The 26,520-nt window shown below is 40.7% G+C and overlaps 2 protein-coding genes across 9 annotated transcripts in view; one reads left to right on the plus strand and one right to left on the minus strand.

Annotated features, from left to right (window-relative positions):
* Positions 1 to 741: 741 nt before the first annotated feature.
* On the minus strand, positions 742 to 20,552 carry LRRC42 (leucine rich repeat containing 42). Of its 2 annotated transcripts, XM_065912584.1 has the most exons (9): positions 20,348 to 20,459; positions 18,963 to 19,010; positions 14,185 to 14,671; positions 8,411 to 8,542; positions 7,167 to 7,285; positions 5,524 to 5,612; positions 5,239 to 5,352; positions 2,690 to 2,774; positions 742 to 1,238 (listed from the first exon to the last, which is right to left on the minus strand). In XM_065912584.1, exons 3-9 carry the CDS (start codon positions 14,655 to 14,657, stop codon positions 964 to 966), a joined length of 1,287 nt encoding a protein of 428 aa, XP_065768656.1. In that variant the 5' UTR covers positions 14,658 to 14,671; positions 18,963 to 19,010; positions 20,348 to 20,459; the 3' UTR covers positions 742 to 963. The 2 variants fall into 2 exon arrangements, with proteins under 2 accessions (XP_065768656.1, XP_065768647.1); XM_065912575.1 differs by lacking the exon at positions 18,963 to 19,010 and having other exon boundaries at positions 20,348 to 20,552.
* Positions 20,553 to 20,633: 81 nt separating this feature from the next.
* The window catches only part of IFT25 (intraflagellar transport 25), a 30,988-nt gene continuing 25,101 nt past the window's right edge, over positions 20,634 to 26,520 (plus strand). The window contains exons 1-2 of one of the 7 annotated variants that reach the window (XM_065912602.1): positions 21,104 to 21,195; positions 22,076 to 22,106. The gene's annotated coding sequence lies outside the window, so the exon portion shown is untranslated. Of the gene's footprint in view, positions 20,666 to 21,097; positions 21,217 to 21,313; positions 21,349 to 22,075; positions 22,107 to 26,520 lie in introns of those variants that run through there. The other 6 variants (XM_065912610.1, XM_065912650.1, XM_065912593.1 and 3 more) reach the window with 6 other exon arrangements.

A 26,520-nucleotide genomic window follows, 5' to 3' on the forward strand; every position in this document is an offset into this window, starting at 1 on the left:
TGCAATTCAAGTGGTCAAGGGTCACATGTGAGCAGAGGCCACTGTATTGGACAGTGAAGGTCTAGAGCCTTGTTACTCCATGTGAAGCCCACAAATTAGAAGCCTTAGCATCATCTGGAAATCCGTTAGAAACGTTGACTGTCAAGTCTAACTCCAGATCTACTGAATCAGAATCTATAGTTTAAAAAGATCCCCAGGTAATTTGCATGTATAATAAAGCTTGAGAAATACTAGTTTAAGGAGTTATGGGTCTCAGGTTCTTCACCTGTCAAATGGAGGTGATAATCCTTACTTGCCAGAACTACTGTGAAGATTCTTGGTTTACTTAATAGACTTTTAATAGCTGAGATTTTAATGAATGGTAACTCTTATTTAAGAAGGCAATGTGATAAATGGGCCATAGAGCTGGACAAGATAGAATATAAATTCAGGTTCTTTAAAGCTCTGGACCTTCAACAACTCATTTATTTAACTTGAGGCTGAGTTTTCATAACTATCTAATTTAGGGTTAATACCTACCTTCAACAACTTACTGTTGTTGTCAGGCTGGGGCACAGCACATAGGAGGCATTCAATAGTGGCAGCCATTCAAATACAAATTTATATGTATATCCTACTGGCTGGGCCAAACTAGAGTAGTAACAAATGACACTAAGCTGCCTTAGTTCACATGGCCTTCCATCCCAAACCAAAGTGTTACTTCTTGTGGCTCCAGTGTATATTTCACAAGGAGACCCTAAGGACAGCAAAAACGTTTATTTGAAAAAATTACTATGTATTGAAAATATACATTAGAAATTATTACAGACTTCCATAGCATTCCCCTCCCCCACCACAAAAGTAGAAATATCCGCTTGCTATGCTAATGCCATAGGTAAATTCAAACAAAAAAGAAAACATTATCAGCCCCCCTTCCTCATACATTAGCACTGGAGGGGGAGAAGGTCAACTTATATTTGCCAATCAATACGAATTTAACAAGTCCCAGTCTTCAACAGCAAGACACACATATTTCTGCTTTGAAGACTGTGAAGAGCTGCTCTGTTCCTTCTCTGACTCCTCGAAAGCTCTCTTCTTGCTCTTCTTTGACTCCTGGCTTGAGAGGGCTTCGTGTTTCAACAGTGGCCCATGGCAGTCCGCGGCCTTCTCTTTATAGAACTGGAGCTTCTCTGAAGAGTTCATGTGGGCCTCTGTCAGGGGATACTTCCCTAGCGCTTCTGTTCGAGCCCTCTTGCCATCTGTAAGGATGACAGAGGGAAGGGTGATGAACTTACTATGCTGGCTGCTAATGCCTGGCCAAGCCCAGAAAAATGATCCAATGGAAGTGACAAGAGGCCCAAACAGGGTGAGTTTGGATTCATTTCCCCCCTTTTGTGTGCCTTATAAAGTAATTTACAGCATATGCACCAGCACAGGTTGAAGGTATGTACTCAGAGAGTATCAAAGATTTACAGTCAAATCTGAGATCTGCCACTTCTTGGATAAATGATCATGGGCAAGCAACTTGTCTAAGATTCAGTTTTCTCAGATAGGGATATAAAAACTACTTCGTAAGGGTGATGTGAAGATATAAGAAGCAATATATGGTGCTTAGGACAATGCTTGGTACAAAAGTGAAAGCTCAAAAAGTGTCAGCTATTACTACTCAGAATCTGGACTTGACTCAGTCTTCTAAGACAGTCAAGTTTGTAGCACAATTCTAGCAAATGATACACCTTTATTCTATATCTTTTGGCACAGAATAATTTTTTCTTATTTTTCTACTTTTATTCTCTCTTCACTTCAATTTTATCCTTTAACTCCTTTCAGAAAAAATTATGGTAAAATACACATAACATAAATTTAGCATTTTAATCATCTTTGAGTGTACAGTTCTGTGGCACAAAGTACATTCACATTGCTGTATAAACATCACCACCATCCATCTGCAGAACTTTTTCAGCTTGGCAAAACTGAAACTTGGTACCTACTAAACAGTAACTCCCTACCACCCCTCACCTCAGTCCCAGCAACTATTATTCCACTTTCTGTCACTATGAACTTGACTACTCTAGGAACCTCGTAAAACATCTGTCCTTTTTATTTTCTGGCCACAGCATGCAGCATGTGGGATCTCAGTTCCCTGACCAGGGATCAAACTGTGCTGGCTGCACTCGAAGTGCAGATTTTTAACCACTGGACCACCAGGGAAGTCCCAACATTTGTCTTCTGTGACGGGTGTATTTTACTTAGCAGGATGTCCCTATAAATTTCACCCATGTTATAGCAAGTGTTACAATTTCCTTCCTCCTTAAGGCTGAATGATATTCCATTGTATGTAAATACTACATTTTGTTTATCCAGTCATCTGTCAATGGACACTTGAGTTGCTTCTACTTTTGGCTACACTTTAATTCCTTTTTAATGTTCTGTATTCTATTTTTGTATCACTGCAAATCTCTTCTGGAACAAGATGGGATATATATAAACACATATGTACATACATACATACGCTTAATAAGTTATTTTCCTGGTGCTGGTGCTCAAAGCTAAGTGTGAACTTACACTATAAGCTATATTGACAGAGTATAAATCTTGGTGATCTAATTAAGTCAGTGCTATCATAATTAATCTTCCCACTGAGTGAAGATGAGCTAAGTACCCAAATAATCTAAGGACAAAACACTCCAAAGGAAAGGGAATTTCTCACAGAAGTGGCAAGCTGCTGTTCGAGACTCCAAGGCTTCTTGCGGCTTCATAGCTTCCAAAGTCACACGCTCCCATTGCAGAACAATCTAATAAAATATATTTGGAAAGATGTGAATCCAAACAAAATCCCGAGCTTTTAATCTCAAGCCTTCCTTGTTCCCAACCCCTCTTTCCATAAGCCAACCTCCCTGTGGTAATCTTGCTTCAGACTATGATGAGTCTCTATTCCAACCTACAAATAAACTGCATGTACTTTACTAAAATTTGAAACCTTAGTCATAATACTTTTCGCACATTCCTAGGCCCATTTTCACACCTTAGACTATATCAACTGTAATTCAAACTCTTGTACATGTGTAAAATAACCACATTTCCATACTCTCAGGATACTTGATGATCAGTTTCCATATTTTAAAACTGCTACAAATGTATTAATATTTTTATTGTAAGTTACTACAAATTCTTTTGAAAATCTGGCTTAGTAGAAACTACACATAAATAAAGAAAAGTCAACAATTATTAATATTTCACATATACCATAAGTAAAAGAACTTTAAATTCCACACTTCTCATTATGGTATGCAATGAAATGATCATAAAGACAGACAAACATTTGCAAGATACTGAAGCAGCACAACACATAGTTTAGGAAATCAGTTCCAGAATTAGCTCTACCATTTACTAGCCAGGGGACCCTTGGCAAGTGATTTAATGGAGAAATTTTGAGACAGACATAGGGAAGTAAAGGGACTCCTGTTAGATGGCCTCATTTTTCTGTGTCACCTGCTGAGGATGAGGCAGGAGAATGGAGTCAGCCTGAAACAGTTTCAATAAGAGATCAACAAAAGATAGATAAAGCACCGCTGCTACGTCCTAGGGGCCTAGCTGAGGCTACATGGTGCGAAGCTGTGTGGAGCCTCAACTTACCTTCAGTCCAAGCTGCTAGCTATTTTATTTCATCCTTAGCTCTGCAAGAGAGGTCCTGGTTTCTCCATTTTAGAGATGAATAAACAGAGACCCAAAGCTGCCTTAAGTTGTATACCTATTGCGTTGCCGAGCCAGGACCCCAAACTCAGGCCTCTGACTCTACAGCCTATGCTCTTTCCACAACGTCACCTGCTACCATAACCAAACCACTCCAAGCCTTTATATGACCATTCCGTAACTGCCCCAAGTCCACTGGATGTATCCAGGACTCTTTCAGCGCTACAAACTTAGTCTGACAATGGACATGTGTAATGATTTCAGCATGCATTTTCTGGACAAACTTCAAGGTAATTCTGAAATACTGACTCATCAGCACTCCTTCTTGCTTACCTATAAGGAAGTGATGCTATCATGAGGTGGCTGGAAAGGTCCACCACCATGCATTACAGAGTGCAGCCAAGGAAGGATCCAGAACAAAAAGCTCAGTGGGTCCTCCAGGCCTCCTCCAATCAACACTGGTTTAAAGTATCTGAAGGAAACAGGCACCAACCACAGGCAAGCTGGCATCCACTGGTGCTCTACTTGGTCACCTTCTGAGTGCCTACTTGAGTCTGTACTTTACCAACTTGAGGAAGACCATCAAGACGACAAGACAGCATCAAAGGAAAGTTCAGTGAAGAAGGTGGAAATGGGAGGGCTCCGTCTGCCCAAACTAGCATGGTCTGATCTGAAAATATGGCCTCAATACGTGCCACCAGTGTTTCCACCAGTACATGAAGGGTATCAACTTCAGTAAGTTGGACTAAGTGAACTTCCCTGAATGGGTCATCTAAGACCTCTACCTTCCAGAAACAATGCTAGCTCTCTGTACGTAAAATATAATTTTTAAACTTAAACAAGAAAGAAAGAAAGAGAATGGGAGTGCTAAGGATAAAAAAAAAAAAAAGACATTTCCTCACTAAGGAGAGTTAAGAAATTTGCCCCCTAAATGGGAAAGAGTTAGACTTGAATTTTTATCAGTGTAACTTGTTCTCTTTTTCTAGTACACACACAGCTAAGAGAATTTTCAGACTCCTTTTGAAGTGGGATCATACTGCTTTTTTTGCATAGCAAGCAAGAATTCATTTATTTTCTGAGTCACTTTATTTTTTTTAAAGTTTTATTTATTTCTTTGACTGTACCAGGTTTTAGTTGCTGCATGTGACCGCTCAGTTGCGGCATGTGGGATTTAGATCCCTGACCAGGGATTGAACCCGGGCCCCCTGCATTGGGAGCTTGGAGTCTTAGCCACTGGACCACCTGCATTGGGAGCTTGGAGTCTTAGCCACTGGACCACCAGGGAAGTCCCCTATTTTCTGAGTCACTTTATAAGAAGGCATTTTCTTCTAGGTCCAATAAGGATGAAGTACAGTCTAGTGACCAGAGCATGAGATGTAAGGACTAGCATCTAACAACTTTTCTCAAGTAACTGGGTTAGTTACAAATCATCAGTGTCTCGAGTCTAACTGAAGATGACAGTTCAGCCAAAGAATACCAAAAGGATTAGCATCCATTTGAGAGTTGAATACGACACTTGGAATTTATGAAGCCATATTAACTGTAGGGGAGAAAAATCTGCCTTACCTGATCAGCCCAGCCCTCTGTCTTGCAGTTACTGTGATCAAATTCCTTCAAAGGCACTTTGGAGTGAACGAGGCCGATGTGGGTCTGAAGCTTGTGTTTGACAGCTTTGATGTCCTAGTAAGGGAAAAACAGAACACGAATGCACACACATGGTCAACACTTAACTTGCTCTCAGTAGGAAATAAACACTATCATAGATACCAGCCCTTTCTAAATGTCAATTGGCAGAAGCAAAATATCAAACTGTATGTTTGTGAAAGTAAGAGAAGGGAACAGAAATCCTACCTTGAGTCCCGTCCCAGAGATATCTAAGCAGTTGAGTTTTCTAAAAGAAAAGAGGTATCCAATTCCTGCATCTGTTATCTCAGGGTTACCTAGATGCCAAAAACAAAGGTAACATTCTGTTACAGTTATAAGTATTATTAAAATGCCAAAAATAAGCTCAAGAAAAAAGGCCAAACAATGATAAAATATAAAATATTGAGAGAACAAACTTTTCAGAGTAAATTAAATATGGGAATCTATCTTTCCTATGAAGAGCCACACGAGATGATCCTTAAGATCTTTTATAGCTCTAAACTTCCTAGGAGTTAGGGGTTAGCAGAGAAATTAATGAACCAGATAGCTACTACAAAGGGTTTAATTTGGAACCACATGAAAACAGCATATTCTAAACATGAATATTAAACAGGTATATTAGACTTTGTTCATAAGACATTTCACCTCCAAAGTAAAATATTTTAATAAGATTTTCAAGGATACTTAGACATAAAGACTATCACTGTCTTACTAACCTGCATTTAAAAAAAAATTATTTATTTTTGGCTGTGCTGGGTCTTTGCTGTGGCACGGGTTTTCCTCCAGGTGTGGCAAGGTGGGCTACCCTATAGTCGCAGTGTGCGGGCTGCCCAATGCGGTGGCTACTCTTGCTGTGGAATCCAGGTTCTAGGGCATGCAGGCTTCAGCAGCTGTGGTACAGGGCTCAGTAGTTGTGGCCATCGGGCTCTAGAGCACAGGCTCAAGAATTGTGGCACAGGGGCTTAGATGCTCAGCGTTATGTGAAATCTCACAAACCTATATCTCCTGCATTGGCAGGTGGATTCTTTACTACTGAGCCACCAGGGAAGCCCTGCATTTGTTAAAAAAAAGAATCGTTTCTTACGTGGCATCTTCTCATATCACAGAGTACTGCATTTAGCACTGGGTCCTCAAGAGCATGAGCACAGTGCTGGCACATTGCAGACACTCAAAAAAAAAAATCTGCTAAATGAATACACTTCCCGGGGAGGAAGGGAGGGCGTTATTATTTTCATCTTACAGAAGCCAAAACCAAGGCTCAGAGTTTAAATAACCTGCCCAAGGGCACACAGCAGCAGAGCAAGGAGCGTCCTCTGACTTTAAAGGCCTGCTCTCTCTACTCTTGACACCAGCCATCCTGCCACATATTCAACACATGCTCAGTTAAATCATAACTGATCTTATAATCTTTCTGCTACCAGGATCAGTATCTGGTTCATCTTGAGTAAATATCAAAACTGTCAATTTATCCAGATTTTCACCAAGCAATTATTGATAAAAAATGACCTAGCTGACAGACACTATCAATCAGCAACACAAAGATAAGTAAAGATGAGCCAAATGTCCTCTATGCTGTGAATATACAGTGAATATGACCTCTCTGCAGAGAATAGGCTGCATCAGTGAATCCATTAGGGCTTTTACTACCCTACAGAGTGGTACCACGGCAGGAAAGGTATCTGGCCAGGAGATAACAGTCTCCAGCTTTAGCCGTGCTCTGCCACTAACTTGCTGGGGCACCTAAGAATCATCCCTCAATTTTATCACCTCTCAGACAAAGGGGAAGAACTAGATGATTTCTAAGTCCATTCTTCCAATATTAATCATCTATAACTGCTAACAGAACTTACAAGATAAATCTAGTAACGACAGATTTTCAAGGCCCCTCTTCATCACTCGGACTGGTGCTGTCATTTTCCGCACCCCAGCATCAGATAAACAATTATCCTTCAGGCGGAGTTGAGTTACACTAGGAAACAATGAATAAATTACTTAAAAAGCATTTGAGAAAATCAAAATATAAACTTCATTTAAAAATGTATCTTCTAACCCTTGCTATTTCACACTTAATGCATTTAACAGAATTAAAGATCCTTTGATGCTACTTCAGTTGCTATGTGAGGGTTAACTTGAGACCAAAGAAGCATGTAGTACTAGCCTCAGATGGTAGAGGGCACTAAAGGTATATGGAGGAATGAGGTAAGCAGGGACTTTTATTAAGAAGATAAATACACTTGCTTCACACAAAAACTGCATTCTTGACACACGTTGTTTCAAAAACATTCTAAATGTTGGGACAGTCTGCTAAAGAACTCCTGTGAGAATTCTCCATATAAAGCACAATTCTTTCATTCTAATATTTTATATATCCAATTTTCAGAATGGATTTATAAGGCATAGCCATAAGGCAATCCATTCAGCTAAACTGTACCTGGTGTGTTAATGTGCTCCACTGTCCCACATGCAAGAGATCCGAACTTTTATCAACCTCATGTAAAAATACCTTTCTACAAGGCAGTATGCCGGTCTCACTTCTTAGGCAGGCCTGAGGGAAAAGATTAGACTCAGGTTTTTAGTGCTTTTGTCCTTCTGGGTATTTATGAAACCATAAAGGAATCCATCTGACCTTCTCTCTGCAAGCCAGACTGAGATCAGTCGGACTATTTATGAAGGGTGTGAACTGGGTGATTTCTTTAAATTATGGTTCTTGAAAAGAATTTCTATGGCTGTCTTATAATAGTTCACTTTTTAAATGATTTACAGTTCAATGACAGTTAAAATAGAAAATGATAATGATTGCAAAAATTATGTAACTTCTCATCTCTTGCTAAAATAAATCAGGGCAAAATCATTTTTCAACCTAGGTAGTGTCAAGTACTATATGTCGAAATAAATTTTATTTAGATAAATGAACCTACTGACTGACTTTCCTGAGTTGTCCAATCAACACTGCTTGTACCAAGTAAATGGAGACTGAAACTGTTTTAGAAAAAAAAGTTAGCAAATAAACACGGAACTGAGAAGTAATTAACATCCTTCCCACTGGATCAACCTTTAAAAAACAATTCATTTACAAATGGTGGAGGGTCAATACCTAGACAGGGCCTCATTGGTGAGATGTTCTAGAAGTTCATGCTCATCTCCAAGCTTGCAACAGGAAAGATCCAGACAGGTCAGCTCCCGGAAAGACTTAATCTCCTCAAGCTTTTCTGAAATCACCAGGTATCTGTTGGGCATGGACAGCAATCATACAGCTTTTCTTTTCCTTCTTTTAAAACATCACCATGTGTGGCTTTGTAACACATCAACATTCCATCAGGACAAGATACTACGTAAGAAGCAGACTTTACTGATTACTGTGTAGGCACAGGTTATAAAAACTTTAAATAAATACATAAACACATACAAGCAAAGGCAAGACACAAGAGAAAATATCTGCTTTGTTAGAAGTCAGACCTTGGGGTCAGTGTTGGGACTTTTTCAGAGAATTTCCAAACTTCAGGATACTCATAATTTTAACCACTCATTCTTTTAAAGTTGCTTTTTACTTAATGCTAAATATCTAGTGCTTTGAAAACTGGAACAGGCCAAGAATTCTGGGTTCTAACCTGTACATGCCCAACAACATACCACATCAAAGATTTATTTGTCACATCAGCTTTTATCTTCTCTACTTGTTTGAGTAGCTGCCCACTCCCTAGTGCCACGGTTAGCCTGCTAACCTTACTCCAAAGTTATGTGCAGCATGACTATGACAAGAACTCATTCCAAACTAGATGGTTATTAAGACAAACCTGTGAGCATGAACACTTTAATTACACTGGGCACCAGGCCAGACTGCTATCGTGGAGTATCAGAAGGCCTCTGCAGAGGAAGAGATTAAAAAGACACTGCTGTGGTCTCCACCCTGCTTTCTAGTTGTCCATCTATTTCATATGAGGTCAGCAAGAAAAAATGAAAAGGGATTAGAAGTGACAGGAAACAGGAGAGGAGCCTAAAAAAAAACAGGGAAAGGGAAATGCCTGTGGCAAGAGCATGCCTTTCTCATCCATTTTCCTCATAGATGTCTAGAAGTTTTCATAGTGAGATGGTTCACTAGGCTCAGTGGGCTTATATTTAAAAATGTTCACATTTCTCTTCTGTCACCAGGATCATAATTATCAAAAAGAGCACTGAATAATCCAACGACAAGAAGGGTGTCAGATCTCTTCTCTGCCTACTTCCAATCAGAATAAGATACATTGAAGCTGATCACTGGCCTGACTGCTGGGTACAGATGGCCAGGGGCATTGATACCCCCTCTAAGCTGCCTGGTGACCAAGCTCAGCTGGGTACACAAATGAGCCTTATTTATTCAGACATATTTTAATTACACTGTAAAGAAAGCTTCTGTTTTCCATCTTCCAATCACAGAGTTGAAGTGGGTTAATGGGGATTTGGGGGATTAATGGCAATTAGAGAAAGGAAAACACACATCCTTTGATCAATTAACTAAAAGAATTTTAGTAATTGTGAGACACGGGTTATCTGGGAAGGACAAAACGATGTAGAACATGATTCACAAACATTACAAAAATCAAGACTAAGAAACGAAACAAATGCTACAAAGTCACAGACACTACTAGATCCTTATCTAGGACATAAATGAAGTTCTAGGGTCTTGCTGAAAATTAATCTTCCAACTTTCCCTTTAAAAAGTTCAGAAGAATGTAGTGGAGAAGCAACAGAAAGAGCACAGTTTAGTGTCAGACCTACCTGAGTCTGGATTTTAGCAAGGCTAATTACTTGTATGATTGTAAGAAAGTTTCTTAACCTCTGCAAGTCTCAATTTCTCCAGCTAGAAAATGGAGCTGGTGATTATTTTCTTTAAGGATTATTCAGAAAATTAGAAAAAAAAGTTTCAAAAGTAAACAGCATCTTATAGGCCCTCATTAAATGGTGTGTGTGCTGGTACTCAGCCACATCCGACTCTTTGTGAGGCTATGCACTGTAGCCTGCCAGGCTTCTCTGCCCAGGGGATTTCCCAGGCAGTGATACTGGAGTGGGCTGCCATTTCTACCTCCAGGGGGTCTTCCCTACCTGGGGTGAGCCCGAGTCGCCTGTGTCTCCTGCACTGGCAGGCATATTCTTTATCACTGAGGCACCTGGTAGGCTCCACTAAATGGCGGCTATTAAAATTACTTCAGTTACAAAGGGTGATATTATAAGGAAAACATACTTACCTCCTTTCTATTTTTTTCACAAACAAAATTGGGATCATATATGTAATTTTAACTATTCTTTTTCATTTGTTATATAATGAACATTTTACCACATCATTTTAAATGATCTTTGGATATTATCTTAACAGTTACACGATTACTTAATTTCCTCTAGTTGGATATTTGGCTTCCAGGTTGTCACTATTACAACTAGTACTACATTGAACATCCTTATGTAAAGTATTTGTTCTGATATTTGATTATCACATGAGAAATTAGAACAAACTCAATAAATGGAATTGCTGAGTCAAACAAAGGATACAGATATTTTTAAGGCTTCTGCTACATACTGCCAAGTTGCTTTCCAGAAATGCTACATTATGTGCTCATTAAATGTGAATCAAAGTGCTATTCTCATCCAATTTGACCAGTGGAACAGTATGCAAACATCACATGGGATAAAAAGCATTTTCCCCATTATGAGGAATACCTAAGCTATAATGGTAAATGGAGGAAAAAGCAAAATACAAATTATAGAGTATATTCACAAATGGACAAAGATACATTATTTGAAAATAATTACCATGAATGATCTCCAGTATTCTTGCCTGGGAAATTACACGGAGGGAGAAGCCTGGCAAGCTACAGCCCCATGGGAATGCAAAGAGTCTGACATGACTTAGCAACTAAACCACCACCACCATGAATGATGGAATTATAAACTTTATTAAAGTTTTATGTTTCTCAAACAGTATGTATTTGCCTTTATAAAATAATTTTAAAGCAATGTTTGTATCATAACTATTTTTCATTGTTCTAGTTTTTCCACAATGAACGTAAATAACTTGGAATAAAAAATGAAGGAGTAAAACGTACTTTTTCCCTTCTTTTTATCATATGCCTTTTGGTTCAGTTCAGTCGCTCAGTTGTGTCCGACTCTTTGCTACCCCACGAACCACAGCATGCCAGGCCTCCATGTCCATCATCAACTCCTGGAGTTCACCCAAACTCATGTCCATTGAGTTGGTGATGCCATCCAACCATCTCATCCTCTGTCGTCCCCTTCTCCTCCTGCCCCCAATCTTTCCCAGCATCAGGTGGCCAAAGTACTGGAGTCTCAGCTTCCACATCAGTCCTTCCGATGACCACCCAGGACTGATCTCCTTTAGGATGGACTGGTTGGATCTCCTTGCAGTCCAAGGGACTCTCAAGAGTCTTCTCCAACACCACAGTTCAAAAGCATCGATTCTTCGGTGCTCAGCTTTCTTTACAGTCCAACTCTCACATCCATACATGACCACTGGAAAAACCATAGCCTTGACTAGAAGGACCTTTGGGAACAAAGTAGTATCTCTGCTTTTTAACATGCTGTCTAGGTTGATCTTAACTTTCCTTCCAAGGAGCAAGTGCCTTTTAATTTCATGGCTGCAGTCACCATCCACAGTGATTTTGGAGCCCCCCAAAAGTAAAGTCAGCCACTGTTTCCCCATTTATTTGCCATGAAGTGATGGTACTGGATGCCAAAATCTTAGTTTTCTAAATGTTGAGCTTTAAGCCAATTTTTTCACTCTCCTCTTTCACTTTCACCAAGAGGCTCTTTAGTTCTTCTTCACTTTCTGCCATAAGGGTGGTGTCATCCGCTATTTCCCCTGGCAAAGTTGATTCCAGCTTGTGCTTCTTCCAGCCCAGGGTTTCTCATGATGTACTCTGCATATAAGTTAAATAAGCAGGGTGATAATATACAGCCTCGATGTACTCCTTTTCCTATTTGGAACCAGTCTGTGGTTCCATGTCCAGTTCTAACTGTTGCTTCCTGACCTGCATACAGGTTTCTCAAGAGGCAGGTCAGGTGGTCTGGTATTCCCACCTCTTTCAGAATTTCCCAGTTTATTGTGATCCACACAGTCAAAGGCTTTGGCACAGTTAATAAAACAGAAATAGATATTTTTCTGGAACTCTCTTGCTTTTTTGATGATCCAGCAATGTTGGCAATTTGATCTCTGGTTCCTCTGCCTTTTCTAAAACCAGACTGAACAACTGGAAGTTCACGGTTCATGTATTGCTGAAGTCTGGCTTGGAGAATTTTGAGGAATACTTTACTAGCGTGAGATGAGTGCAACTGTGCGGTAGTTTGAGCATACTTTGGCATTGCCTTTCTTTGGGACTGGAATGAAAACTGACCTTTTCCAGTCCTGTGGCCACTGCTGGAGTTTTCCAAATTTGCTGACATATTGAGAATAGCACTTTCATAGCATTATCTTTTAGGATTTGAAATAGCTCAACTGGATTCCATGACCTCCACTAGCTTGGTTCGTAGTGATGCTTCCTAAGGCCCATTTGACTTCACATTCCAGGATGTCTGGCTCTAGGTGAGTGATCACACCATTATGATTATCTGGGTCATGACGATCTTTTTTGTACAGTTCTTCTGTGTATTCTTGTCACCTCTTCTTAATATCTTCTGCTTCTGTTAGGTCCTTACCATTTCTGTCCTTTATTGAGCCCATCTTTGCATGAAATATTCCCTTGATATCTCTAATTTTCTTGAAGAGATCTCTAGTCTTTCCCATTTTATTGTTTCCTCTATGTCTGTGCATTGATCGCTTTTGGTTAGCCTTGTTTTAATGGTCATATTGATTGCGCATCTTAATAGTAAGCTGCCTTTCACATTTTGAATGACAAAAATTCATATAACGGTATACTATACAGCTATTTTAAAAATCTACACATATTGATGGCAAATAATTTTGAAAATATGTGAAAGAGCAAAGTGATTAAGAGTGTGAGCACTGTGTTGCGTTTGTAAAACGAAGAGGCGAGCTATACATGCATGGGTATGTACAGAATATTTCTGGAATTATGTAAAGAAAACTGATAACAGTAGTTGTCTCTGGGAAAGAGCAAAGGAGAGAGATGGGAGGAAGGCTTATGTTTCACTTTATATTCTTTTGTGTGTTTAAGTCCCTTTCTGTGTAATTTTTTTCAAGTTTTTCTTTTCAATTAGTAGATGCCTTGAAAGCTATTTTCCATGATAGTGGTGTAAAAATTTAAATAAGTCAATAGAAGTATATGAGCAAAGGCAATCATTAAGAGAAAACATATGCTCTGTTAGAAAATAGACAGTGGTTCTTGTGTTGGGACCTTACTGAAAACTTCCAAACTTTAAGACACTTGAAATTTTAATCACCTCTTCTTTGAAAGCTGCTTTTTAGCTAATGTTCAATATCCAGTGGTCTGAAAACTGGAATGGAGGTGAGAACTCTGGGTACTAATCTTCACATCCCCGAAGACTATACCAAGAGATATTTGACAGATCACATCTTGTCTTTCCTATTTTCTCCTACTAGAAAAGCTGGTAGATGTGTATTTTCTATCTAATGAAAGAGCTGTGGCAATCAACTAATCCTTATCAAGTGTTTTCAAAATAAATAAATTAAAAAACAAAAACACTAACAAAAACAAAAAAACAAAATAAAGATAAGTGTTGTCTGGGAGGGTGAAGGAGGGGAGAAAGACAATGATTTTTCTCAAAATGGCCTACCACTTCGTGTTTGAAAATTCTAAATTCAAGTGCTGTTTGACGGGGGAAGCCCCCAAGCCCACTAAGTCCCAGAACCTGATAGAGTTGACACACCCAATAAAATACTATCATAATCAGAACACCCACCTGTTTCGCAAACACAAGGAGCAAAGCACCAGACTTCCATAGGCCTCAGTGAATTTCTGTAAAGCCCTCAGCCCTGCACCGGGCTCTGTAAATTTCTGTCTGGCTTCAGCAGCAGAGAACAGCTTTTCGGCAATCTGCTCAGGAAAGCCGATAAGGGAATCAATGTGGTCAACATTGTCAGAGATGAAGCCCAGGACAAGGCTGAAGAGTGATTTGGCAGAGTACCGAAGATTTCCCTCCCGGGTGTATGTGAAGATGAAATGATCAGTCTTCTCTTTCTGTGCAGTGTCATCTTCCCTGTTCATGCAAAGCTCCACAGAAAAGCCTTTGGGAAACAGTCTGAAAGGCCTTGGCTTCTGCAGGCTACCCCTAACATCATCCAATGCCAGATTGACCATGTGCAGTTGCCCATTTTCTCGCACGTAGATGGGCCCTGAGTCCAGATGGTTTTCTGAGTTGAGGTAGTAAGACATTGCCTTGGTTGTTACTGTTAAAGCAAGGTACAAGGGAAGAAAACCCAATTAAAATGCCATTTGTAAAATGTAACTTCACCATGCTGTGCCCAGAGCTTTATGAGCCTACCAGGTAGGCCCTCTGGCTGCTTTGGGGAATCAAAGCTTACCAGTTGCCTGTGAACCCTGGCATACCTTGACCTGGAATGCCCGTTCCTACTCTTCCCCTCTTCTTGTCTGTCTGGTGAACGCCTATTCATCTTTCAAAAACCAGCTCAAAATCTCATTTCTAAAATTCACTCTAGGGTTTCCCTGGTGGTTCAGTGGTTAAGAAACTGCCTGCCTATGCAGGGAGCATGGTTTCAATCCCTGGTCTAGGAAGATTCCACATGCCTCAGGGCAACTAACCCATGTACTCCAACTGCTGAGCCCGCATAGCCTACAGTCCGTGCTTCTCAACAGAAGCCACCACGGTGAGAAGCCTGAGCATCACAACAAGAGAGTAGCCCCAGCTTGCCACAACTAGAGAAAAGTCCACTTAGCAACAAGGACCCAGCACAGCCAAAAATAAATAAGTAAATAAATAAATAAAATTCACTCTAAGAGAGTTATCATAGAAGTGGAAGACAGTCCCTGGCAAGGCAAGTCATGGTAGTACAGCTGACATGAGCAAAACAACTGAAAATAATCCCAGGGTCCAACAAGGGTGTTATTACATAAATGTTATATCCACACCATGGAATGTTATGGATCCATCAAAATTCTAAAATTTTTATTGACTTGCAAGTTACAAATATTAATAGTAACATGTAGAATTTACTATTTGTATTTTAAAATATGTTTTCACACAGAACAAATGCTAGAAACTAGTAACTCCCTTCCTTGCTACCCTGGCACCTTCCACACGTTTCTTTATTATACTTGGCTCGCATTTTTGCTACTGATTTATTTCTAGGCGTGTTCTGCTGATTTGAGCTCCTTCAGAGCAGAGAGCATGTTTAATTCATTCACCCTAACATAGTGCTCTGGCATGTGATGGTCCCCGAGCAGACAGTCATGGAACTAAAGTTTACTCTTTTGCAAAACTTTACAGAGAACACAAGCAACACATTTTTTTGGTTTTTTTTTTTTTTTTTTTTTTTTTTGATCCACAAAGGCCTCTATCACAAGAACTAACTAAAAGTTATTAAGCTGAGATGCTAGATTCAAGGGCTAGAATAGTTAGCTCTCGTTCCTTCATTTCTTCAGCTAACTGGCACTTCTGAGGTAAGGCAAAGTATCAAATACAGCAGGGTATTTATGCAATCATGTGGATGACATTTTATGCCCAAGTACTAATTGGGATAAATATTTGCTTTCCTGAGGAACCATGAGATTTCAAAAATATTTGAGAAATTGCCATGCTAAATAAAATGGAGTATGATTATCACTGCTACAATTTGTAGGTAAAATTTAATGTAATACAGGTCAAATAGCTGCTATTATCTCTAAAAGACTGATTGACTTTTAGAGTGAACCAACCCAGCTTTGTCTGCATTAATGCAAGGCTAGAATGTAGCTCTGAATTCAGCCACTTACAAGTGTCAATCAAGTAAGTCAGTGATCAAGAATGCTGAGGCTGGGAAGATCAAACAGTGATCCTGCTGTAGGCATCAGTATGATCCATGTTTCTCCAGAGGATAATTATGTGTGTAAAAGTACACCAGAAAAGAGGGCCCTGCCACGCCACACCCAAGAGCCTCATTCTTTCCTGCTCATCTTATGCCTTACTCTCCGGCCAAGCCATACTACCCAGATTAAGGTGGCTGTGTTCTCTCATCCCACTGGCCTTTGCACATCCTGCTCCCGTTGGCTGTAACATCCTTCTCAGCTTCCCTGACCTAGCTGATTCCTAGTTCTCATTAACAGCTAGCTCAACCACATCCCTCTCCTGGGAAAACTTCCTAATCCCTGCACTAGTGCACATGTCTGTCTGGTTTTTCCAGAGCACCAATGTCTCTTTCTATATAGCACTTAGCGCTGTGTACTGTCTGTTCACTTGTTAGTATTTTCAAAGTTGTGAGCTCTTTGAGGGCAAGGCACTTGTTTGATTCATCTCTCTTTTTTCAGGCCAACACAATGCCTAGCTTGAGTAAGCCCTCAGTAGATATTTGCTGAACCAAATGAGAGGAAGAGTGGGACCTCAAAAGAACAGACTTAGGACTCTGAGTTGCAGGGCCTGCTGATACTGTTGCTAGGAGCCAGCTCCTCTTCCAGGCAACAGCTGCAGGCTCCTCCTCCAACTCGCCAGACCCCTCTGCAGGTGGTAGAAACAAAGAGGATTATGGGAGTATATTGTTACTGGTACTACCAGGGAGGGGGTTAAAAAAAGAATCTAAAAAACAGAAAAAAAAAAATCTTGTCACGGTGCCAACTCTCTTAACCTATACTCTTCCCAGCATTCAGTGCTTCTCCTAAGGTGATAATTTTACTTATTCTAAGCTTTTCTTCCAGGAGTAAGCACGTGGTTCCTTCACTCTCACAGAGTTTAATCCTGATGAGGAGACAAAGCAGCTCCCCTTTGGTCTTGTTCTTTGGACTTGAACATTCATAGTCCTTCTCTACCTGTAGACCTGGAAGTACATACCAAGCACAGCCCCACGTAAGACTGACCTGATTTTAAAAGTGGAAAGACAAAATTCTATGGAAGTTAACATAAGGAATCAGCACACTATAAACCCCCTGGCAATGAAACAGGGTCTGCTCATATGTAGCACCCCGAGCCATCACTCCTAATAGCGCCGCCCATAGATTCTAGGGTAAAACGGACAATGGATGAATGGAGGACCACTTCCGGTGAAAACCAGAAAACTGATTCCATCCAGCAGAGGGCACATGAGGTTGGGGACCAAAGTGAAGATGCTAACCCAGGCTGCCCAAAATCCCAGCAGCTTCTGCCTTCATGGATTTTTTTTTTTTTTTTTTTTTGGAACTTAGTTTCCTGATCAGGAATTGAACCTGCACCCCTGCATTGGGAATCCAGAGTCTTAACCACTGGACTGCCAGGGAAGTCTCACATGAATCATTTTCAAAGCAGACATAGTTCTGGCTATATTTTACCTTTACTTTTTTACTTAAATTACTCATCAAATGCCAAAGGCTCTCTGTTCTTTAACTATGGTACCTGAGAAACAGACCATGATCAGGAAATTCCAGTGACCTTTGATTTCTACTACTAAATTTGTGCATCTTATTCCCAACAAGGAGCAAGCTTCCTAAGAGTTTGTGAGGTACCATAAAATGACCTAAGAATTATATTAATGTTTAATCCTTTCAAAGTTAAGAACTGTAAAGGCAAGAAAATTCCAAAGTTTCTGTAACTTGGCTCTACTTGTTCCTGGCTATTACACAGAGTGGTCTATTAGAAGGGAGTCCCTCAGGAGACAGAGCCTGTTCTGTATCATGGCAAAAATCCTACACGAACTGGAAAATTAAAGTAATCAGTATGTGAAAGAATAACAATGTTCAGTGAAGGTCTGCATTAGCTATATTTCATATTAGAGCAACAGGATAACAAGGTAGCCTCTGATAGTTTTCCAGCCTGTCTCTGGAAAGGTGGTTCTGTAACCTATAAAATCTCATGGAAAACTATTTCAATAGTACATGTTCTAGTATTTGGTCACCACAAATGAGCCAAAGTTACCATGAACATGTCATTTCATCAAATGAATAAAATGTAGCCTTAGTACATTAAAAATTCAATTCTCTACTGCCTCTTTGAATAAGAGGCAAGATAAAATAAGTGATAACTAAACATGACTTTTTAGAACTTGAAGTCAGTTCACCAAGCAAGAACCTTGACTATCCAGTAGAGGGAACTGGAAAGATGGGAGTCAGGGAAGCAGACTACAGGAGGCAATTAAAATTGTTACCTGAGCCTACAGTTATGCAATTTGAAAAGAAAAAGAAGAAAACACCTAACTTTAGTAGGTAAAGTAAGGCAGCAATCTCTCAGAAATAATAAACCATAGTAAGACTATGATGATAATAATAGTGGGTGTGATAGCTCCCACTGAGTTGCCAAGCACTGTTAGGTACTATATTAAAGGCAATTCTCAACAATCCAATGAGGTAAGGTTCGCCATTTATTAGATAAAGGGGCTCAGAGACTAATAGTAACTTACTTAAGAAACAGAACTACTAAGTGGCAGGGCCAGAATTCAATCTCAAAGCTGTATCACTCCGAAGCTCAAGCTCTTTCCACTGCATGATGCTGTCTCTCAAGAATAAAAATGTGACATCAGCTTTAAGGATAAAAAAAAAATGTTAAAAATTAATCTCACCCACCTGTTTGAACCCTCTGGTATTCACTGACTCAAGCTGGGGAGGGGGGAGCTGAGAGAGGGCAGAGATAAAAAAAAAACAGTGGACATCTGAGAAAAGAGTTGGTGGGAACTGAGCCAGGACAATAGCTACACTGAGGCTTTCCCTCTTTCCTCTGCCAGGGCAGAAATCACCCATATCCACACACCAGGAAAACATCTGTCACTCCATGGCCTTCATCCCAAGGCTGCAGACACCCTCGGTTTATTTGAAAATGCAGTATTCTTAAGCAAATATCTAACATAAAAACATGAACGGATACTAGTTCCAAACCACCAATAACCAAGTAACAATCTTAGGTTTATTGTTCTGGATCACCACCATTTTTCAAACCACCAATAACCAAGTAACAATCTTAGGTTTATTGTTCTGGATCACCACCATTATTCAATTTTCAATTCGTTTCTTTTGTTTTATAACTTGCACTTGCCCACCTGCCTTCTCTCCCATACCTAACTCCTTATTTGCCTCTTAGGAGAGGCCAATCTCTCCTACATCCTGACATCTGACAGTTTTTCTACCTGCCAACTGTAGAGCTTCTCACACAAAATCCAATCTCCGCACCAAAAATCCTAAACCTCTCCTTTCACCCACTCCCAACTCCCCTGCCCTCAACTCTCAAACCTCACGCCCTTCCAACCTTTCCACGATCCTTCTGAATGTGGCTCCCGGTGGCCCAGATCCAATCACACCTTCACCTGGCTCTCCCTCCTTCCACCGCACCATTCCACCCCCACCCTCCCTAACCCCCCTGCAACTCTTTCTCTGCCCTTTATCACGTAGTCTTCCCTTCCTCCTATTCTCTGAGATTCCCTCTCCTGGGACTCCAAACTCTCCATCTTTTTCTTCGTCTTCTGCCCTCAACCTTCAAAACCTCCTTCCTTCACGACTCACAATGTCCAACTTCACAGTCCACAGCCCCAACTTTTCTCCCCTGCTCCCTCAACCCCCAACCCTCTCTTATTCCAGTCCTAGATCCTTTACTCCTAGCACTCCTCAAATCCCATTCCCTCTCCCCCTCCCCAGGACTGCAATTCTCCATTTCTCTATAAATTCCCAGGCGTGACCCTCCCCAAGTGCACCCAAGCTAATCCTGCTCCCTCTTCCCACCCAGGCCCCGAACGAACCTCAGTTCTTACATGCCCCATACCCTAGCCCAGCATCAACTCCACCCTTAAACCCATCTCTGACACCCCTAGATCCTCACCCTCACACCTTTCACCCAACCACATCCCAGTTCCGACCCTCTCGGTCTTCCCCTCCCCCCTCCCACCCCTGCCTCAAACCACACCCGCCCCCACTCGCAGCCCCGGGCTCCGTGAGCGGCCCAGCCCGCGGCCGCCACCTACCTGTGCCCCTGTCTGGGGCAGCCAGCGGCAGCTCCTCTGTGGCGGCTCCCTCCTCCTGCCGCGCGGCTGAGACAGGGTAGCGGTTCCGCGCCCCCGGCCCAAAGCTAGGGAGGGTGGGAAACAGAGTGGGCGGGAGGAAGGAGGGGGCTGGGGGCGACCTGGCGCTGTGAGACCGCGGGGCCGGCGGGGGTGGGGGGGGGACGACTGGGCAGGGGAGGCGCGCTTGCGCGAGACCCGGCATGAGGGGCGGGGTCGGGCTTGGAGGCGGGGCCGGGCCCAAGGCCGGCGACCTGAGGACCGAGGGCTCCGAGCTGGGAGGTATGAGGACTGCGCGTGCGTGCTCGCGCGAGGGCGGGTCGCGTGGGTCTCACAGGCCCCAGGGATCTAGCTTTGCTCGGTGAAGGAAGGTTGCGTGTGCTCCGGCCCTTGCCTAGGGAAAGGTCCTTGCCTAGTGAAAGGGCCTGGGGCGGGGCTACGGAGCTCAATCCGCGCGGTAAAGAGCACGGGGGCGTGGTCTGGGGGCGGGGCCTGCAGGAGAGGTGGTGCGTAGGAGCCGGGAGTACAGCTGTGCGCGACCGGATTCTCGACGGCTAGGCGTGAGGGGGCGGGGCTGGGGGCGGGCACGCAGCGCAGGGTGGGGCGGGGGCGGGCGGAGCCTGTGGGCGTGGCGGAGCGAAGAGCCGGGAATAGGACTTGCTCGCCAGCGAACTCCTTGGAGGCCTGCGGAGAGGGGGGGAGGGGCGGGGCGAGGGCGGGGCTGTAGTGAGATCCCGACTCCCCGCGTTCCGCGAGCTTGGAGCTAACCGGAAGCTGAGGCGAGCGGGGCTGTGCGGCCAGCCCTGGGGGAGGTGGGACCGTGGCTGGACGAGGTCGTAGGAGGGGGATGCTTGTGGGGGAGGGAGCGACCGAGTGTGGCGGGTTATTGTGAGGAGACGCGCGGAGAGGAGGCGGAGGACGGCGGGCGGGTGCTGAGGGACCCGGATGGTGGAAGTCTGACGCAGGTCTGTTCTCTGAGTCGTGGAGACAGTAGTGGGAGCCCACGAACTTTTTGGAAGGCAGAAATAATGTTTTGACCCCCCAAAAGGGGAAATCAATTCAGAATCGAAATTAGTAAATGTATCAAGATGTAACCTATCAACTGGAACGTAACCCGTATACTTAAGGGTTTTTTTTTTTTTTCTTTTTTATTTTTCAGTGGGTTTTGTCATACATTGATATGAATCAGCCATAGAGTTACACGTATTCCCCATCCCGGTCAACTTAAGGGTTATATTTGATGTATTAATAGGATATGGGCTCGTATATTTTATGTAATTGGGGCCGGGCGTCCAAAAGTATGTGTTTGGGGATCTTGGAGGTCTTGAAATGGCTTTGAACTGGAGGTGAAAGGGTGGCTAAGTGGCACTGGGTTTAGAGGAGGATAGGCATCAGGGAAGTCCAGGGTAAAGGAATTTTAAAAATGCAAAGGATGGCATCCCAGAGTTCACCGCCTTTATTGAACTGAGGCCCTGAATGAACACAAATGAATTAAGTAAGGCGTCCCAGGATGGGGAGTTAGACTACACCCCGAACCTGCATTTTGGAGTTACAAAGCGGCATGTCTGCTGAGGAGTTTTGGGGAGTTCTTTGGGCTTGGTTTGCCGCTTTCTCGTTAACCACAACAAAAAGCTTTAAAGTGAACCCAAATCTGCCACTTCTTCCTTGTTATTTGAATGATTCCACCAACAGGAAAAAGCAAGGATATTGGTGGCTATAGGAGGTATGAAATGAGTTTTGTATTAACGTTTGCTTCCTTCAGACAACTTAGATTGTAAGAATGTGAGGTTAGAAGAAAACTGAACATTTGGAGATTACACTCTCTTCCTTATTCATCCACTACGTACACATCAATGCTAGATACATTTCCCTAAAATAACGCTTTTGTAAAGCAGGTTCTCTCTTCTCTCCTTGCTTTACAAGTCTCCAACCTCCACGTTTCCACCCCAAAGTAGATTACCGCAGGGTTTCCCCACCTCTACACTATTCACATTTTCAGTCAGATAATTAACTTGTTTTGGGGGAGTGTCCTGTGCATTGAGGGGTTTTTAGTAGCATCAGGAAATGCCCAAATGCTATTAGATGACAGTAGCATCACCCCCTCCCCCCACTATGGGCTTCCCTGGTGGCTCAGATGTAAAGAATCTGTCTGTAATGCAGGAGACCAGGATTCCTGGGTAGGGAAGATCTCTGGGAAAAGGGAATAGCTACTGACTCTGTTATTCTTGCCTGGAGAAGTCCATGGACAGAGGAGCCTGGCAGAATACAGTCCATGGAGTTGCAAATAGTTGTACACAACTGAGCACCTGATACACAGCCCCCAGTATGACGGCCAGACTGTTTCCAGAAATGGACAAATGTACCCTGGGGTGGGGGGGGGGGCACTAAATCATCCCCAGTCCGATTGTGAACCACTGGACCGCAGGCTAAAGCTCCCATCTTTACCTGGCTTTCAAGTTTTCTTATCTATGTTTCCTAGAATTTGATTCGGTCTGAAAGAACTCCAGTGCAAGTTTCTCTCAAAGATAATCACTTAGTTTTCTTGGACACTTTAAAGGATGGAAAAGATTAAAAATCTACTTCGTAGGAAAGTTCTTATATCTATCATGTCTTCCTTCTTAAAATTCATACTAGAATTGCATTCTAATCCTTTTTCTATTTATGAATATTTGTGGTATTAAAACTTGTAGTCACATTTCTCTCACTAAATTACCTCTTCCTGAAAACAATATTCTTTCAGCTTTTTCCATATTAACATAGTTTATAGATCATCATGAACTTTTTGTTCTCCTCTGAACAATATCAAGCCTGACAATGTCCTACTTAAATTGTACTATCTGGAACTGAACACAGTATTCTAGATGTGGATCACACTATTTGCACATAACAAATTATTAGTTTCATGCTTGGCCATCTTCCTGGACTCTGAGCTTAAAGGCAAAAACCAAGTCTTAGTCACAGTCTTTGTCTTAGGTGTACATAGTCGAAGATTACTACATAGTATCTTTACATTGCTAGCACAGTGCCTGGCCCTTAGTTGGTTTTCAAAGATTTTGATAGAATGTAATAATTCCTTTGCAACTCTATTAATACAATTTGAAGTAACATTCTTTTGCCTTTGGGGGCAGATACAGTACACTCTTACCTTATAGTGAGTTTCCAATCAACTGATCCTTTACCTTTTATAAGTATAGATGAAAAGTTGGCAAACTTTTTCTCTTAACGAACCAGATAATAAATATTTTAGGTTTTATGAGCCTTATGGTTTGTCACAGCTATTCTGCTCTATCACTATAGCACAAAAGTATGTGGCCATTTCCAATAAAACTGTCCATAGACACTGATCTGTGTGCATTTCATATTTCATATAATTTTCATGTGGCACAGAATACTTTGATTTTGAAAAATATTTTAAAATGTAAAAAGCATTCTTAGTTCATGGACCATACAAAACCAGATGTCAGGGTAGACTTGGCTGTCAGGCAGTAGTCGGCCAATCCCTGATCAAGATCATTCCTGGTGTGACTGACTTTTTAAAGTCTGAGTATAGGCCTTTACTATTCTTTTTAAATATCTTACTCATTGCAGTCTGTCTTTCTATCTTGCTCAGATCTTTTTGTATGCTAATTGTGTCATCTAGCATATTAGCTGACATCCCAGCTTTGTGTCATCTGCAACATTGATAAACATTTTTTCCATCCTTAATTAATAAAAATGTTGAATGCGATAAGGATAGAGGTCTTCACAATTCATTCTGTTCCATTAATCATTATTCTTTGAGTGTAACCATTCTGAGAAATAAATATCTACCTAAAGTACTGCCTATCACCTATTCATGTTTATTCAGCTAGTTCACAGGATATCTTGAGATACCTGGTCTGAAGTTTGTTGATATGTTCAGAAATATCTCTGATAGGTAATAACTATCAAACAAACAAAAAGAAATATTTAAGTTTGGTATAACTTTTGAGTTGTTTTCCAGTTTTGCTACTTTCTTGTTTAGTTTTTCAAAGCCATGCTTTTAATAACAATAAACTTTAGTAATTTTAGAATTTTGTTGAAAATTATCATCCAAGTACCTCAATCTTTATTTCCAGGAATTTACCAGATTTCTTGTCCTCAAACTAAGGGTTAAATGTTTATGCAAGCCAGTTCCCTGGTATCAGTAGTATTAAAAGCTGTTATAAAATTGGCAAGGAAAAATAAAAATATACTAGCATATATGCCTTTTTTCTTGACCAATCTTACCACAGTTTTTTTAACAGTCTCAATACTAGATTTTATCAATAGAATTACAATAGAAAATGAACTTCGTGCTAATAAACAAAACTAGGAAGAAATAGATAATTTTGTCAGAATATAAATTTCAAAATTGACTCAAGAAGGTATCGAAAGCCTGAAAAGAACTGTTGAAATAATAAAAAATCTACACACAAACGTTACTAAACTTACAGGATAGAATAACCTAGCAAACAGAAAAATAAAGGAAACTTTCTGACTTCTTTATGTTAAGGGTACAGTCTAAATTCCAAACCCAGACATGAACTAAATAACAACAAAAATTATAGGCAAATTTCACTTAGAAATATATTTGCAAAATTTCTGAAAATACTAGCAAACTAAATCCAACTATGGATAAAAATACTAATATTATATACCTTGGCCATGTAGATAGACTTTATGCTACCAACTGGAGATGCTATAACATTAGAAAATCTTGATTTATCACATTAGCAACATGTACAAACATCTATATGATGACTTTAGTAAATGTTAGAAGAGCATTTGATAAAATTCAATGTTCATTTGTGTTTAAAAGAAAAAATAAAAAGAACAAACTAAAGGAATTTCTATAACCCAATGAACAGAAATCTTCAGTGAGCATCACATTTAATGGTGAAATGTTAGAAATATTCGTTGTATGGTAAAGAGTAAGACTTTTTAAAAAATAGTTTTGTTTTTTTTTAAGATCCCACTTATGTAATAATGGAAACTATAAGGTGTCTAAGAGTGAATCTTAGAATAAACGTGAAGATATGTTTGTAGGAAACTATAGTTTAAGGACTTAAAAGAAGTCTTAATGAAAAGATATTCCAGATCCATGTATTTGAAAACTCATTATCATAAACATGTTTCTTCTTTCCAATTTATAGACTTATAATGGAATTGAATCCACAACAGATTGAATTCACTCTATAATGGATGTAATCCACATCTCAAAAAATATTTTAATATAATTTAATGAAACTGTTTGTAATAATGTATAAAGGATAGAACCAAAGACCATTTGGTTTTAAATAGGAGAAAATTTCAATAGGGGAATTTACCTGATGAGATACTAAGATTTTATTCTATCTTATACTGACCCTTTACTTTCTTATTTAAAGTGTGTCTCTTAAAAAGAGTACTTAGTTTTTTTTTTTCCTTCAGTCTGATAATACAGTATTTGATTTACTAACATTTAATGGAATAATCTGTGTATTTGTATTTAAATCTGTCTTCTAGTAATTTATTTTCAATTTGTCCCATCTTAATTCTTTTTTTCTTTTCTGCCTTTCAAATTTATCATGTATTTTATGGTATTCCAATTTTTCTTCTCTGTTGACCTCCTTCCTGTAACTCTTTATGTTTTTTTAGTGGTTGCATTATCCTAATTCTAGGATTATAGCATATATCCTCACCATATTACTCTCCTTTGAATTAATAGCATATCACTTCTTGTTCAACATTAGAACTTTACAAAAAGTACAACCTCATTTGTCTTTCTCTTTTGTGTTATTATTGTATCTATTACTTTCATCTGTTAAATTTCCACCGGTCCTTGATATTATTTTTTCTTCAGTCAGTAGTCTTATTTTTTTGGCCCCACCACACAGCAGTGCAGGATCTTAATAACCTGACACACAGGGATCAAACCTGGGCCCCTTGGGACTTCCCTGGCAGTCCAGTGGTTAAGACTCTGCTTTCAGTGCAGGGCATGGCTTTGATTCCTGGTCAAGGAGCTGAGACCCCACATTCTGGGTAGTACAGCCAAGAAATTTTTTTTAAAAAAGGAAAAAGAATGTTTGTAAAAAGCACTGCACCCCCTGCAGTGGAAGCATGGAGTCTTAACTACTGGACCACCATGGAAGCCCCCT

The sequence above is a fragment of the Muntiacus reevesi genome, chromosome 1 (genome assembly GCF_963930625.1).
Source record: "Muntiacus reevesi chromosome 1, mMunRee1.1, whole genome shotgun sequence".
In the NCBI taxonomy this organism is placed as follows: Eukaryota; Metazoa; Chordata; class Mammalia; order Artiodactyla; family Cervidae; genus Muntiacus; species Muntiacus reevesi.

What these genes read in the sequence shown, in the direction of transcription:
- LRRC42 (XM_065912575.1), bottom strand. Translation starts at nt 14,657, where the DNA reads ATGTCTTACTACCTCAACTCAGAAAACCATCTGGACTCAGGGCCCATC. An exon ending in TCCTTGTGTTTGCGAAACAG is followed by an intron (nt 8,543 to 14,184) that starts GTGGGTGTTCTG and finishes CATGCCCAACAG; the next exon opens with ATACCTGGTGATTTCAGAAA. An exon ending in ACCAATGAGGCCCTGTCTAG is followed by an intron (nt 7,286 to 8,410) that starts GTATTGACCCTC and finishes ATTGTTTCCTAG; the next exon opens with TGTAACTCAACTCCGCCTGA.